Genomic DNA, 14,256 nt, shown 5'->3' with positions numbered 1-14,256 from the left:
AACCTGCGGCCCTCCAGCTGTTGTAAAACTACAACTCCCACAATGCCCTGCTGTAGGCTGTTCGGGCATGCTGGGAGTTGTAGTTTTGCAACACCTGGAGGGCCGCAGGTTTAGCATGCCTGGTGTAGACTATGTTGGATCTTACATTTACTCTGCATTTCAGTCTGCCTCTGATCTCCCTGCATGAGCTGTCTAATAAGAGACAAACTGTTGTCCATCGCAGCCAATCACAGAGCACGGCTTTTATTTTACTACAGCACTCCTTACAATACTGTAGGCCTAGGTTTACCACCTTATGGCTTTCCAGCTGTTGCAAAACTACAGCTCCCACCATGCCATAACAGCCTGCAGCCATCCGGGCATGATGAGTGTTGCAGTTTTGCAACATCTGGAGAGCCACAGGTTGGGGAATATAGGTCTTTAGTATTGTAAGACGCTCTGTAGTAAAATGAAAGCTGCACTCTGATTGGTTGCAATGGGCAAAAAACGGTTTGTCTTTTAGAGGCAGACTGAAATGCAGGGGAGATGAGAGACAGACTGAGAGGCAGTGCCTCAGTAGTCACAGTTACACCAGTGCAGACATCCTCAAACTGCGGCCCTCCAGCTGTTGTAAAACTACGACTCCCACAATGCCCTGCTGTAGGCTGATACCTGTAGGCTGTTCGGGCATGCTGGGAGTTGTAGTTTTGCAACAGCTGGAGGGCCGCAGTTTGAGGATGCCTGCACTAGTGTATAGATTTTAATGCCTCTCTAAGTGCTGTGGCCTCTTCCTAGACCAGTAACATCACGTCCATTGGTCACCTGGCCTATGTGCAGCTCATTCCTATTCAAGTGAATGATCATGAGCTGTGACATCATGCAGGGCGCTGTGCTCGGCGTGCTGTGAGGAGACCAGCAGAGCTCACTGAAACATCTGGGTATTAGACTCCCACCAATCATATATTGATAACCTATCCTAGAAAACCCCTTTAAGGGCTCATTCACACGATCGTGCCGTGTTTTGCTGTCAACAAATTGCAGATCCGCAAAACACGGATGCCGCCGTGTTCAGAACGGGCAGCCCATTATAGAAATGCCATCCATTTGCGGAACTAATGACTACAACCTATTTGACTTTCCTCACTATGGACCTTATCTATGTCATGGCTATGCTATACTCCTTGTACTTACTCTGTGTACTACGCTCCGCTTTGTTGCAGATATTGTATTTTATCTTTTATTACTGTTTAAAACCTCAATAAAAAACAATGTTTAAAAAAACAAAAAAATAAATGCCTATTCCTGTCCGCAAAATGGACAACCATAGGACATGTTCTATCTTTTTTTTCCGGGCCACAGAACGGAGCAGCGGATGCAGACAGTACACGGTGTGCTGTCCATATCTTTTGCGGCCCCACTGAAATGAATCGGACCCGTTCATACGGTCGTGTGAATGAGCCCTAAGGGGAAGTTCACATGGCAGCTTTTTAATTTAATTTTGAAATGTCCCTTCTCTGCACGGCTACTTACTCTCTGATTTTAGTTCTCTTCCGTTCCGTTATTGCACAAAACATATCCGTATGGTTTCGGTATTTGATCCGTTTTTTTGCGGATCGTATACAGAAACAGTAACTTATTATTCATCAAACACATGAGCAATATGGGCTGGGCATAGCATTTCTACAGTTTGGATCCGCAAAATACGGATGACATACGGATGTGTTCCGTGTGCGTTCGGTATTTTTTGCGGACCCACTGACTAGAATGAGACCTCGGACCGTGATTTGCGGACAATAATAGGACATGCACTACTTTTTTTCGGAACTGCCATGAGGACAAACGGAATGCACACGGAGTAACTTCTGTATTTTCTACAGCCCCAATGAAGTGAACGGTTCCACATACGGTCTGCACAAAAAACGGAACGTAAGCGGAAAGAAAATACGTTTGTGTGAATAAGCCCTAAGACTGCAGGCTGGACTTTAATAGTATTACAAGGTATCGTTATCTTCCAGTCTCTGTCCTTTCCCACGTGTACTATTGATGACCTGTATCTCCTCACGTTCACGTAGATCCCCGCTCCGCGTCTTCCACGCGCACAACCCCGTAAATCAGACAACCAACAGCTCAGGACATAAGCACAGCAGTGCCACACTGCCACCAGTTTAACCCTGCTAAACTGGGCGCCCAGTTCACTCCTGGCTGCCGTCCAAATCACAGGCGCGTTCTTAAGATCCGTAAAAAGGAATATTTTTCCTTAAGGCCCCGCTCGCCGGAGCAGAATGCAAGTAAAACGCAGCAATAAAGCCGGGACCCTGATTGTTTATTCTGTGGGGTGGAATCAATCAGGAACGTGGCAGTGAGCCATGGCGAGAAATGGGGATATCTGGGAATGCATCTGGAAGGAGGCAGAGGCACCCGGGTCTGTGCCTGGTCTAATTAGCATACCGAGCACGGTAAAGCGCAACGTCTTAAAGGTGGGGTGCTTCCTTATTTTGCCTTATTTACATCCTACGCAGCCTGCAACAATAGGCGAGCACACGGCGCGGGCAGACAGGCGCACACACACAGACGGCGGGGGATATTAAACATTCAGAGGCTTTCCAAGATCCAACGGCTAAGCAAGAATGAGCAATACGGATCATTTATGCCGCCACCCGCCCCAACAGGATGGCAGCCGCTTTTGTGTAACTTATTGGTCATTAGCATGACTAACAGAAAGGCAGGTGACAGGTGTCAAGCTGAGGCAAGATGGCAGATCTGTGGCGGCGCCCAGATAAATGCATTTACTACACGTGCCAACCCGGGGTTATTTTTAGAAAAAAAAAAAAAAGGAAGGGGTTGATTAATAAGGCACTCGTCTTCTCCGATGTAGCAGAGCTGAATTTGTCATTTTGCTCTTAGGAGCTGCATTGGTTGCTGTAGTAGGTTCACTTGAAGTCCTATGTAAAACGCTTTCTAGACAAAACTCAGTTGGGTCTGACAAACCCAGCTCTGCTACATCAGTCTTCTGGCAACTTGCTTAGGGGTTGCCTTACCTGTGAAAACTATGCAGCAGGTTTAGCAGCAGCCCTATGTAAAACAGGTTCCTTGAGATATCCCTATGACGCAAAGCTCTGACAAATCCAGCTCTGCTACATCTGTGTATTGGTGACTTGTATAGGGGCTGCACTGTTTGTGCAGTGAATTATATCTAAAGTAGCAGAGCTGAAAGGGCTTTTCCAGGATGAGAAAAACATGGTCACTGTCTTAAAAAAGAAAAAGGCGCCACACCTGTCCATGGGTTGTGTCTGGTATTGCAGTTCAGTCCCACTCAAGTGAACGGGGACAAGCTGCAATACCACACACAGCCTGCAGACGGGTGTGGCGCTCTTTGTGGAAGACGGCATCCATTTTTTTTATCATACTGGACAACCCCCTTTAACTCATAGGGGCAGCATTGTTTGTACTCAGAGTTAAAATAATGTAGTAGTTTTACCCGCAGGCCAGCTCTGCTACATTTGAACATTGACAACTTGCTAAGGGGACTACAGTGTTTGCATGCTTCGCTGAAATAACGTAGAAGAGCTGAATTTGCCTTTTAACTTTTTATTGTCTCACTGGTGCCTAGAGTTCAAACAAGGCAAAAATCTTACCTTTAGGCTAAATGCACACAACCGTATGTGTTTTGCGGTCAGCAAAAAAAAAAACAGATGAGATCCGTATGCCATCCGTTGTTTTTTTTTGGGCGGATCCATTGTAACAATGCCTAAAACGGACAAGAATAGGACATGTTCTATTCTTTATGCAGGGCTACGGAACGGACATACTGATGCGGATAGCACACGGTGTGCTGTCCTCATTTTTTGCGGACCTGTTGAAATGAATGGGTCCGCATCCTATCCGCAAAAAAAAACAGAACGGACACGGAAACAAACAACATTCGTGTGCATGTAGCCTTATAAAGACTAGAGCAGCAGTGACACAAAGCTCTGCTAAATCTGACACCTCAGCTCTGCTACATCTCTAGTTGGGACTGCATTATTTGCACACACAATTTAAAATAATGTGCTAGGTTTTCCAGCAGTCCTATGTAAAACAACAGATTCTTTGTTATATGCTGAGGACCCAAAGCGCTATCACCGGGATTAGCCACCTTCAGAAGTCCAAACTACAACTCCCAGCATGCACACTGACTCGGCCGTTCTTGTAAGGCCTCATGCACACGACCGTTCAGTTTTTTTTGCGGTTGGCAAACCGCGGATCCGCAAAACAAACGGAAGCCGCCCGTGTGCCTTCCGCAATTTGCGGAACGGAGCGGGCGGCCCATTGTAGAAATGCCTATTCTTGTCCGTAAAACGGACAAGAATAGGACATGTTATATTATTTTGGCGGGGCCACGGAACGGAGCAACGGATGCGGACAGCACACAGAGTCCTGTCGGCATCTTTAGCGGCCCCATTGAAGTGAATGGGTCCGCATCCGAGCCGCAAATACTACGGCTCGGACGCGGACCAAAACAACGGTCGTGTGCATGAGGCCTAACTCCCACAGAAGTGAAAGGAGGATTCTGAGAGTCGCAGATTCAGAACATGAAGTGCCATAGGTTGTGGCCCCTGCGCTCTCTAGCTCTGCTACATGTGTTTAGAGGCTGCATTGTATGCACATATAGATGTAGCAGTGCTGAATTTGTCACTTCACTAAGCAGTGCAGTGTTTGCAGTGGGTTCACACTGCCGATTTTTCCTTACATCTCCGCGACGCCATGATCTGCCTGGCCTGACACTTCGGCTCTGCTACATCTGCGTATAGACAACACGTTTTTAATATTCTCTTTGAGGCCCCAGCCCGGTTGTTTGCTAGCTGTCACACCCCAGTGAGGATAAATATTAATGAACACACTAAGTAGATCTCCGCGTCCATGTGGACGGCTGATCAATTATTAATATTAGCAATAAGCGCTGGCTTAGGACAACGGCAGAACAAAGCGTCCTGAATGCGGAAAGAGAAGACGGTAAAATGGTGTCGTTTCCCGTCGCCCTGGTCTGTGAGGGGACTGTGTCAGGCCTAATGAATAGCAGGAGGGAGCAGCATATGGGAACCTGAGGTAAAACGCGGGAGCGCTGACCGCCTGAATAGCTTCCTTTAGGTGTCGCGCAGCCAGATGTACGCTCGCTCAGGGAAACGCTTGCTCGTGGCTCTCGCATGGTCTCTTCACGATTTCTTTTCCTTCTTCATGAACGTTTGAAGCACCTGCTCCATCATTTTTCCTGTCGGGCATCAGGAACCTCTACAAATGTCTCTTTAAAGTGTCCCTATTTGTCTACTAACGCTGCAGGAACTACAGATGTAGCAGAGCTGAATGTGTTATTAGGCCTTTAGTGCTGCCTCATAATGATGTAAGCCTCAATCCTAGGGCGCAGAACTTCAGGCCCCTTGCAGACGAGCGTGAGCGGATTAGGTCTGGATGCGTTCAGTGAAAAATGCGCCATTTCGCAGGCAAGTTAATTCAGTTTTCCCTGCGATCACGTTCAGTGCAATGCGATTTAATGCGTTTTTCACGCGCGTGATAAAAACTGAATGTTTTACAAACAACATCTCTTAGCAACCATCAGTGAAAAACGCATCGCATGCGCACTTGCTTGCGGATGCGATTTTCACGCAGCCCCATTCACTTCTATGGCGCCAGCATCGCGTGAAAATCGCTGAATAAAGAACATGCTGCGATTTTCACGCAGCGCACAAGTGTTGCATGAAAACCAACGCTCATGTAAACACACCGACTGAAATGAATGGGTCCGGATTCCGTGCGGCCGCAATGCGTTCACATCACGCATTGCACCCGCGCGGAATACTCACTCGCCATATGGAGCCATAGGTACCCTGCTTATGCGGACTCCCATAGACTACCCATAAGGGCTCATATGGCGGCCCGCAATCAGCAAGTCCGCAATATACGGGCAGCGGACGTGTGCGCTCCGTATCACGGATGCGGACCCATTCACGTGAACTGTGGGATTTCGGTCAGCCCTGCTAGATCTGCTCCATTCTGTCCAGTTACTATATATTGCCAAAAAACATTTAAAAAAAAGTCCCATGTGTAGAAGGCCTGAAGGTAGAGGCACCCATGACATGGTGACAGAGCAGGCACAGGGAATCACAAGACGTTCAGAGGAAATCTTATTGATCCTCACACTCATGAATAAGTTACACCCAGACTCGCCTCAAAAGACCTTAGAATATGGAGAAGCTGAGCGGGTGATGATCACAGGGCACACGGGGTAACGCTGCCCGCTAACGCTCCCTGAGTGCACATGAATGGGCTACACTGAGATGTCCGGGCTACAACGGCTGCCATATATTAGATTGCAGATGGAGACTTCAGGACTGTACTTCTGAGAGGCACTGCCGGTCTAGAGAGCTGGCATGAGTGCTACCGTCAGCCCGGAGCACCTCCAGGGGATCCATAATCATCACATAGAGCAACACCAGGACCTCCTGCAGTTCTTCAGAGCTGAACTTAGATCCCTACAGAAGGAAACATCCCACATCATCTATCTATATCTATATGTCTATCTATTAATCAATCCTATCATCTATATATCTATATCTATCATCTATCTATCTCTACATATCTATCGATCTATCTATCTATCATCTATCTCATATCTACATATCTCATATCTATCTATCTTCTATCTATATATCAATCCTATCATCTGTCTATCTATCTACATATCTATCTATCTCTCTATCTATCTACATTGTGCCATATATGATATAGAATACAGTATACAGATGTGTCGCACCCTTCCCTGAACTGTAATTTTGTTAAGGACCCCAATTTCTCATGAAACAAGTGCAGTACAATATTGCTGCTGATAGCCAAACTCCTGACTGACTGCAATTCATATTGCAACCACTGGGTGGCCACATAGAAGACCACATAGGGTAGGCATCTTGTGACATAATATATAATATTTTTCCAAAGCTGGCTACCTGGTTCCACACATATCAGGTTCAGCCAATACCGTGTGCTGTCCGCATCCGTATGTCCATTGCATGGTCAGCAAAAAAGAGGGAACGTGACCTATTTTTGTCCTTTTTGCAGACAAGGATAGGACATTTACATTTACAGAAGTAAAAAAAAAAATGGTGGCATGCACTGGGTCGGGATCCATGTTTTGCAGATCCGCGATTTGTGGACCACAAAACACGGCCAAAAGGTAAAGAAGGACATGTCTGTATATGCTATATTTTGGAGAAGTATATGGTTATTTGACATGTCCACATGGCTTTCTGTTAGGGTCATGGGTTGTGTGACAACCTTGACAACCCAAAAATCTCCACCAGGATCCATACAGTGTAGTTTTACTTGGCCAACATCGATGTGATCTGAGCCACTAAATACAAACTTCTGTACATATACCGAGCTAAGAAGTGACCTTACGTTCCATCACAGAGGAGCCCATCACCCTTCATCATCCACAGCTCATCATCCTCCTGTCACTGACTGTGCCCACAGCAGCCCCGGCACACACCCAAGTGCTTTCAGTCAATGAGTTTCCAGTTGTCTTCTGCTCCACACAGAATTAGCCCGGGGCCCGTTCTGCCTCGGTCATGTTTGCTCTTAGACAATAGAAGTCTTACTAACGCACCGTGTGTCAGGCTCCTCCAATCCAGGAGGAAGGAATGTGACACAATGAACAAAAAGACCATTTTTTTCAATGATGATCACATAAAAAGTATCACCTCAAAGTGTTTGCAGAATGAATTCGGGGCCAGTATTTACCTTTCCGAATTTGATAATCTAGTTAGCATTGACAGGCCGGAATTCCTATTGACTCATTTGTACAACATGCCTTGATCTCCTCCATAAATGAAGCTTAGAGCAATCAAAGATCATGTCTATTCCATGACTGGTGCAGTCAATATCTCCACTAGGTTCTCCTGGCAGACACAGGACTCATAACCATATCTATAGCCATCTTGTATGTATATTGAGATCTATCTTGGACCATGGAGGCACCAATGGATGGCAAGATAACCCATACCATAGTTGACTTCCAAAACCTCCTGGTCAATAATTTGGCACCAGACACCACATAGCCTGCATCTCATCATCCTGACTTCCATGTGTAAAGCAGGAGAAGACACAGAGGCAGTTTAAATTTGCTTTTGTATAAAATCCAGACGCATCCCTGTATCTCGTCGTAGATGTCATAATATACGGCTATCACACCCAGTCTAGTTTTCTAGTAGGAAAGTCAACCACGTGGCCATTCTATGGGATTGCACAGCTATCACCTGTAGTGTTCATAGCGGTATGGCAGAGGAGAATTGTATGTATTCTATGGTCAAATAGCTCTATTATAGATGGGTTCTAGGTAAGATGTATGATTCTGTATCCCTCAATATTTCTATTATAGGTGGGTCCTAGGTATCTGTATCTATCAAATAGATCTACTATAGATGGGTTCTAGGTAAGATGCATGATTCTGTATCCCTCAAATAGCTCTATTGTACATGGGTTCTAGGTAAGATGCACAATTATGTATCCCTTAAATAAAGCTACTATAGATGGGTTCTAGGTAAAATTCATAATTCTGTATCCCTCAATAATTCTATTATAGGTGGGTACTAGGTATCTGTATCCATCAAATAGATTTACCATAGATGGGTTCTAGGTAAGATACATGATTCTGTATCCTTCAAATAGATCTATAATAGATGGGTTCTAGGTAAGATGCACAATTATGTATCCCTCAAATAGCTCTATTGTACATGGGTTCTAGGTAAGATGTATGATTGTGTATGCATCAAATAATTATATAATAGGTGGGTTCTAGATATCTGTATCCATCAAATTCTATAATAGGTCGGTCCTAGGTATCTGTATACATCAAATCGATCTACTATAGATGGGTTCTAGGTAAGATGTATGATTTTGTATTCATCAAATAATTCTTTTATAGGCAGGTTCTAGGTATTTGTATACATCAAATTTATCTATTGAAGGTGGGTTCTAGGTAAGATATAGGATTCTGTGTACCTCAAATAGCTCTATTATACATGTGTCTTAAGTAAGATGTATGATTCTGTATCCATTAAATAATTCTAGTATAGGCAAGTTCTAGGCATCTGTAGACATCAATAGATCTATTATAGATGGGTCCTAGGTAAGATGTATGATTACATATTGGAATCCTGGAATGAATTGGGATTCTAGATGTGTGTTGTACATATATAAGTGTGTATATATATATATATGTACATAGCATGACTTTATAGATAGATGTAGCAGAGCTTAATGTGTTATTGCCAGCATCTGTAATGAAGTATGTTACATGTAAAGCCACCGCGTGTCACTGTATTGTACCGTTATATCACTGATCATTATAATATCATTGTAATATCACAAGCACTGCGCTTGCTCAGCTATATAGGTCAATCTCACTCTTGTAAAGAAATCTGTTGTCAGCCTCATTTAACATATTCAGGTCTGCTCGATGTGTCAACCTGCATCCTGCTACATGTGACAAACTCAGCCCTGCTACATCTATCCGTACGTCTCCCTCCATATTGCCCGCGCTCATAGTCACATCCAGGAGGGTCCTGTCCCCGTACACAATGGGCACATTCCATTACTTTGCCTTAGCCCTGCCAGATCTCAGTTTGGATCACTGCCACCCCTCAAAATAACTTTATTCCCCTGATTTTTCTTCCGAGTCTCTTCTCTGCACATGACTTCGGCCAACGAAACGACACCGCAAAATGTCATTAACCCTTGTGTGCCTTATTAAATCCCAAGAACATTAGGAGACGAATACAGTGGCGTCCCCGGCCCACGACCCCCTGCCATGTCTGGAGACCTCCCCTCACTGCTGAATCTCAAGTTGGAGAAAATCTGAAAACCTCTGAATCCCATAAAAGCAGCGCAGCGACGTGTAATAACCAGCTCTCTGCTGGATGTGACTCCTTCAACCTGCTCCTTAATAAGTAGGAGGTGTGGGAACAAAGGCCGCACAGATGTGCAGGGACGCCGGCGTATACAGGGCGGCACAGGCTTGACTTCTTAAAATGATTTTCACTGTAGGAGAACCTAATATGATTCTCCTTCCAACTCAATCCACTTACTGAGCTCCCCCCTTCCAGACATATTAGTAGGAAGCTGTCAGAGCGCAGGGGGGGGGGCAGCTGACAGCTCCCTCATATGTGTGCGCATCAATCCTATACACCTCCCTGTATGTCATCACCCAGGCTTCAGCCTCTGCAGAACCCCTTGGCAAGAGAAACGAAATCAGAACCTTCTCTATAACATAAACTGGGAGGAAATTTGAAGTTCCATAGTCTCTACCATCTAAGAACTGACTTGGGGTGAAGCAATATCTATCCTTTTCACTTGGTTATTTAAAGAGGTTCTGCAGCAGCTACATCAAGTTCAATGTGAGCTATTAGAGATGGGAGAGGCAGGTATATTCAGCCATTAATATATTTAAAGAGGTTCTGCAGCAGCTACATCAAGTTCAATGTGAGCTTTTAGAGATGGATGAGGCAGGTATATTCAGCCATTGATATAGTAAAAGAGGTTCTGCAGCAGCTACATCAAGTTCAATGTGAGCTATTAGAGATGGGAGAGGCAGGTATATTCAGCCATTGATGTAGTGAAAGAGGTTCTGCAGCAGCTACATCAAGTTCAATGTGAGCTATTAGAGATGGGAGAGGCAGGTATATTCAGCCATTGATGTAGTGAAAGAGGTTCTGCAGCAGCTACATCAAGTTCAATGTGAGCTATTAGAGATGGGAGAGGAAGGTATATTCAGCCATTGATATAGTGAAAGAGGTTCTGCAGCAGCCATATTAATATCAAATTGTGCTATTGCATACAGGATAGGGAGTCATCTAAGAGATTCTGCAGCAGCTACATCAGGTTCAATTTGAGCCATTACATAGAGGATAGGCACTCTTTTAATAAAGAGGTTCTGCAGCAGCTACATCAGGCTCAATTTGAGATATTACATCGAGAATATCCAGTTGTTTCATTAAGAGGTTCTGCAGCAGCTATTAGAGATGGGAAAGGCAGGTATATTCAGCCATTGATATAGTGAAAGAGGTTCTGCAGAAGCCATATTCATATCAAATTGAGCTATTGCATACAGGATAGGGAATCATCTAAGAGGTTCTGCAGCAGCTACATCAAGTTCGCTTTAAGCTATTACACAGAGGAGAAGCAGTCATCTAACGAAGAGGTTCTACAGCAGCTACATCAGGTTCAATTTGAGCCATTACATAGAGGATAGGCACTCTTTTAATAACGAAGTTCTGCAGCAGCAACATCGGGCTCAATTTGAGCTATTGCATAGAGAATATCCAGTTGTTTAATTAAGAGCTATTAGAGATGGGATAGGCAGGTATATCAGGCATTGATATATTTAAAGAGGTTCTGCAGCAGCCATATTAATATCAAATTGAGCTATTGCATACAGGATAGGGAGTCATCTAAGAGATTCTGCAGCAGCTACATCAGGCTCAATTTGAGCTGTTACATAGAGAATATCCACTTGTTTCATTAAGAGGTTCTGCAGCAGCTACATCAAGTTCAATTTGAGATTTTATAGATGGGCTAGGCAGGGGTATATGCAGTTATTGAAGGTTTAAAGAGGTTCTGCAGCAGCTACTTCAAGCTGAATTTGAGCTAGTACATAGAGTATAGCTAGTTGCATAATTAAGAGGTTCTGCAGCAGCTACACAAAATTCGGTTTCAGCTATTACAGATGGGATAGGCAAGTATATTCAGCCATTAAATTAGAAAATGAGGTTCTGCAGCAGCCATATCAAGATCATATTGAGCTATTACATAGAGGATAGGCAGTTGTCTAAGAGGTTCTGCAGCAGCCATATCAAGATCAAATTGAGCTATTACATAGAGGATAGGCAGTTGTCTAAGAGGTTCTGCAGCAGCTAAAGCAGGTTCAATTAGAGCTATTACATAGGGGACAGCCAGTTGTTTAAGAGGTTCTGCAGCAGCTACATCAAGGTTGATTTATGCTATTAAATTGAGGATAGGCAGATGTATTCATTTATTGGATTATTTGAAGAGGTTCTGCAGCAGCTATGGACCCAATTGAACTAACCAGAGTGAAGAGTGGGGTTTTGTTTTTATTATAGCCCCAGTAACACCCCTATTGTCCTGCCAGTCCTGGGCTACAGGTAACCCACCACCTGTCCTATAGGAGTGCCCTCCTGAGCTGCCATACACCAGGAGATCCAGTAACAATGCAGTTATGGGCTTCACTTACTGCCTGGCACACTTTCCATCCTTAGTCCTGTGGATCAGGAAAGACAGGGTGCTTATTGGAAACATCCCTGAAGCCCAAAGCCACAAAGCAAGGTATCTGACCTCTTCCAAGTCTCCTAACACCATCCATGTGTGCAGAGCAGCAGCCTCAAGAATGCACAGCACTTGCCAGAAACATAGAAAGAGATGCTGAACTTACCAAGAACCTGACACAAGAATCCACACAGCAGGACTGGAGCAAGTAGACCCATATTTACATAGTACCAGACATCCAATTAAAGAATGAGCCCCAATTCCAGGAAAAGAAGACCCCCCAAGAAGCCTGAAGAATCAGCAAATACTTTAGTCTTCCCTAGAAAAGATGACCTTCACCGAGGCAAGCTGTCCATGGCTTTTCAGTACTTTCTGCTCCATCTGACCCCAAATCATGCTTAGCCTGTATCCTAGGTGGTCATCTCTGGAGTCTTCTCCTTGCCACCAAGACAGACCAGAAATAAAGATCCTCCTTCAGAAAAGAGCTCTAGAAAGTGGCCAAGAACTTGTGCTGTATCTATTTCTTGCCCTCAGATCTGCAGAGCATTCACCATAAGCAGTGCTGGGTGATGCCACCTTCCTATGTGTTCCTCATGTCCTTCCACAACTGCATTGAGGTCTGTGCATCGTGCTGTATTCCTTGCACAGTGTAGATGTCATTCAGTAGCCACACAGCAGCTCCTAGCAATGCACTGAGTAGTATCAGCCCAGCCCTCCTGGTCACTCCTCTGGTGGTGGATGCTGCTCCTCTCCCTCAGAGCCCAGCACCAGGTCCTCCTCACTCTGGGACCTGGCTCAGCTCTCCAGGCAAACACTTGGAGAAGAGGAGGAGGAGGAGGGTTCACTGGAGCAGAGACCTGACTGTGTGATGCTGAGGGAAGGGGGTAGTGATGTTCCACTGATCTGCATCAGGATATCACTCCTCTATCCATCCAGGATCAGGCATCTGATAGACAGCAGCCACCCAATCCACAGCACATGCAGTGTGAGCAGGGTAGACTTCTGCTGCTGTTGGCAGGGAGTCTAGGAGCCTAAGCTGTGGTTTGGGCTTGTTAACTTATATATGTCTAATGCTGCTGCAGAACCTCTTGCTAAATGACTGAGTAGATCCAGGTTAATTATTTGGATAGACACAATGAACACAAAGTATTGAGTGAGTTGAGGCTGGAGCAGATCTCATGTGTGTGTAGATGGTGGGGCAGGTGCCAGGAGAACACCCACCATGTACTCTCCCATCATCAGTCTATTTAGATAATGGGATGGGCAGCAAAGTGAAGGAAGCTGCATGTGTGTGGGGGATAGATAGGGATGGATAGATAGATAGATAGATAGATAGATAGATAGTAAGATAGATAGATATGAGATATATATTAGATAGATAGATAGATAGATAGATAGATAGATAATAGATAGATAGATAGATAGATAGATAGATATGAGATATATATGAGATAGATAGATAGATAGATAGATAGATAGATAGATAGATAATAGATAGATAGATAGATAGATAGATAGATATGAGATATATATTAGATAGATAGATAGATAGATAGATAGATAGATAGATAGATAGAAAGATAGATTGGGATAGATAGATAGGAGATAGATGATGAATAGATAGATAGATAGATAGATAATAGATAGATGATAGATAGATAGACAGAGATGCACCTGTGTATGTATATGTGTGCATGCAGGCATGTATAGAGATAGAGAGATATGAGATAGAAGATAGATTGATGAGAGATAGTGAGATGGGAGAGAGGGATATATGAGAGTGATTAGATAGATAGAAGAGAGAGAGAGAGAGAGAGAGAGAGAGATATGAGATAGATAATGTGTGTATACTGTATATGTGTGGGTTTTACATGGGAATGTACTATGCAGCACTCACAATCCAGCTCTGCTACATCATTCCAAAGACATATGATGTTGTGTAAAGAAATAAGCCATAATACAGATGCT

General features: G+C 44.3%; 1 protein-coding gene across 13 annotated transcripts in view; it reads right to left on the bottom strand.

Annotated features, from left to right (window-relative positions):
- The window catches only part of ROBO2 (roundabout guidance receptor 2), a 432,244-nt gene extending 419,180 nt beyond the window's left edge, over nt 1–13,064 (bottom strand). For all 13 annotated transcript variants that reach the window (XM_044284544.1, XM_044284545.1, XM_044284552.1 and 10 more), the window contains exon 1: nt 12,455–13,064. In XM_044284544.1, the coding sequence (XP_044140479.1) occupies nt 12,455–12,506 (52 nt within the window). In that variant the 5' untranslated portion in view covers nt 12,507–13,064. The remainder of the gene's footprint in view (nt 1–12,454) is intronic.
- Between the last annotated feature and the right edge of the window lie 1,192 nt (nt 13,065–14,256).

The sequence above is a fragment of the Bufo gargarizans genome, chromosome 3 (genome assembly GCF_014858855.1).
Source record: "Bufo gargarizans isolate SCDJY-AF-19 chromosome 3, ASM1485885v1, whole genome shotgun sequence".
Taxonomy (NCBI): domain Eukaryota; kingdom Metazoa; phylum Chordata; class Amphibia; order Anura; family Bufonidae; genus Bufo; species Bufo gargarizans.
This window is presented reverse-complemented; position numbering and strand designations above follow the sequence as displayed.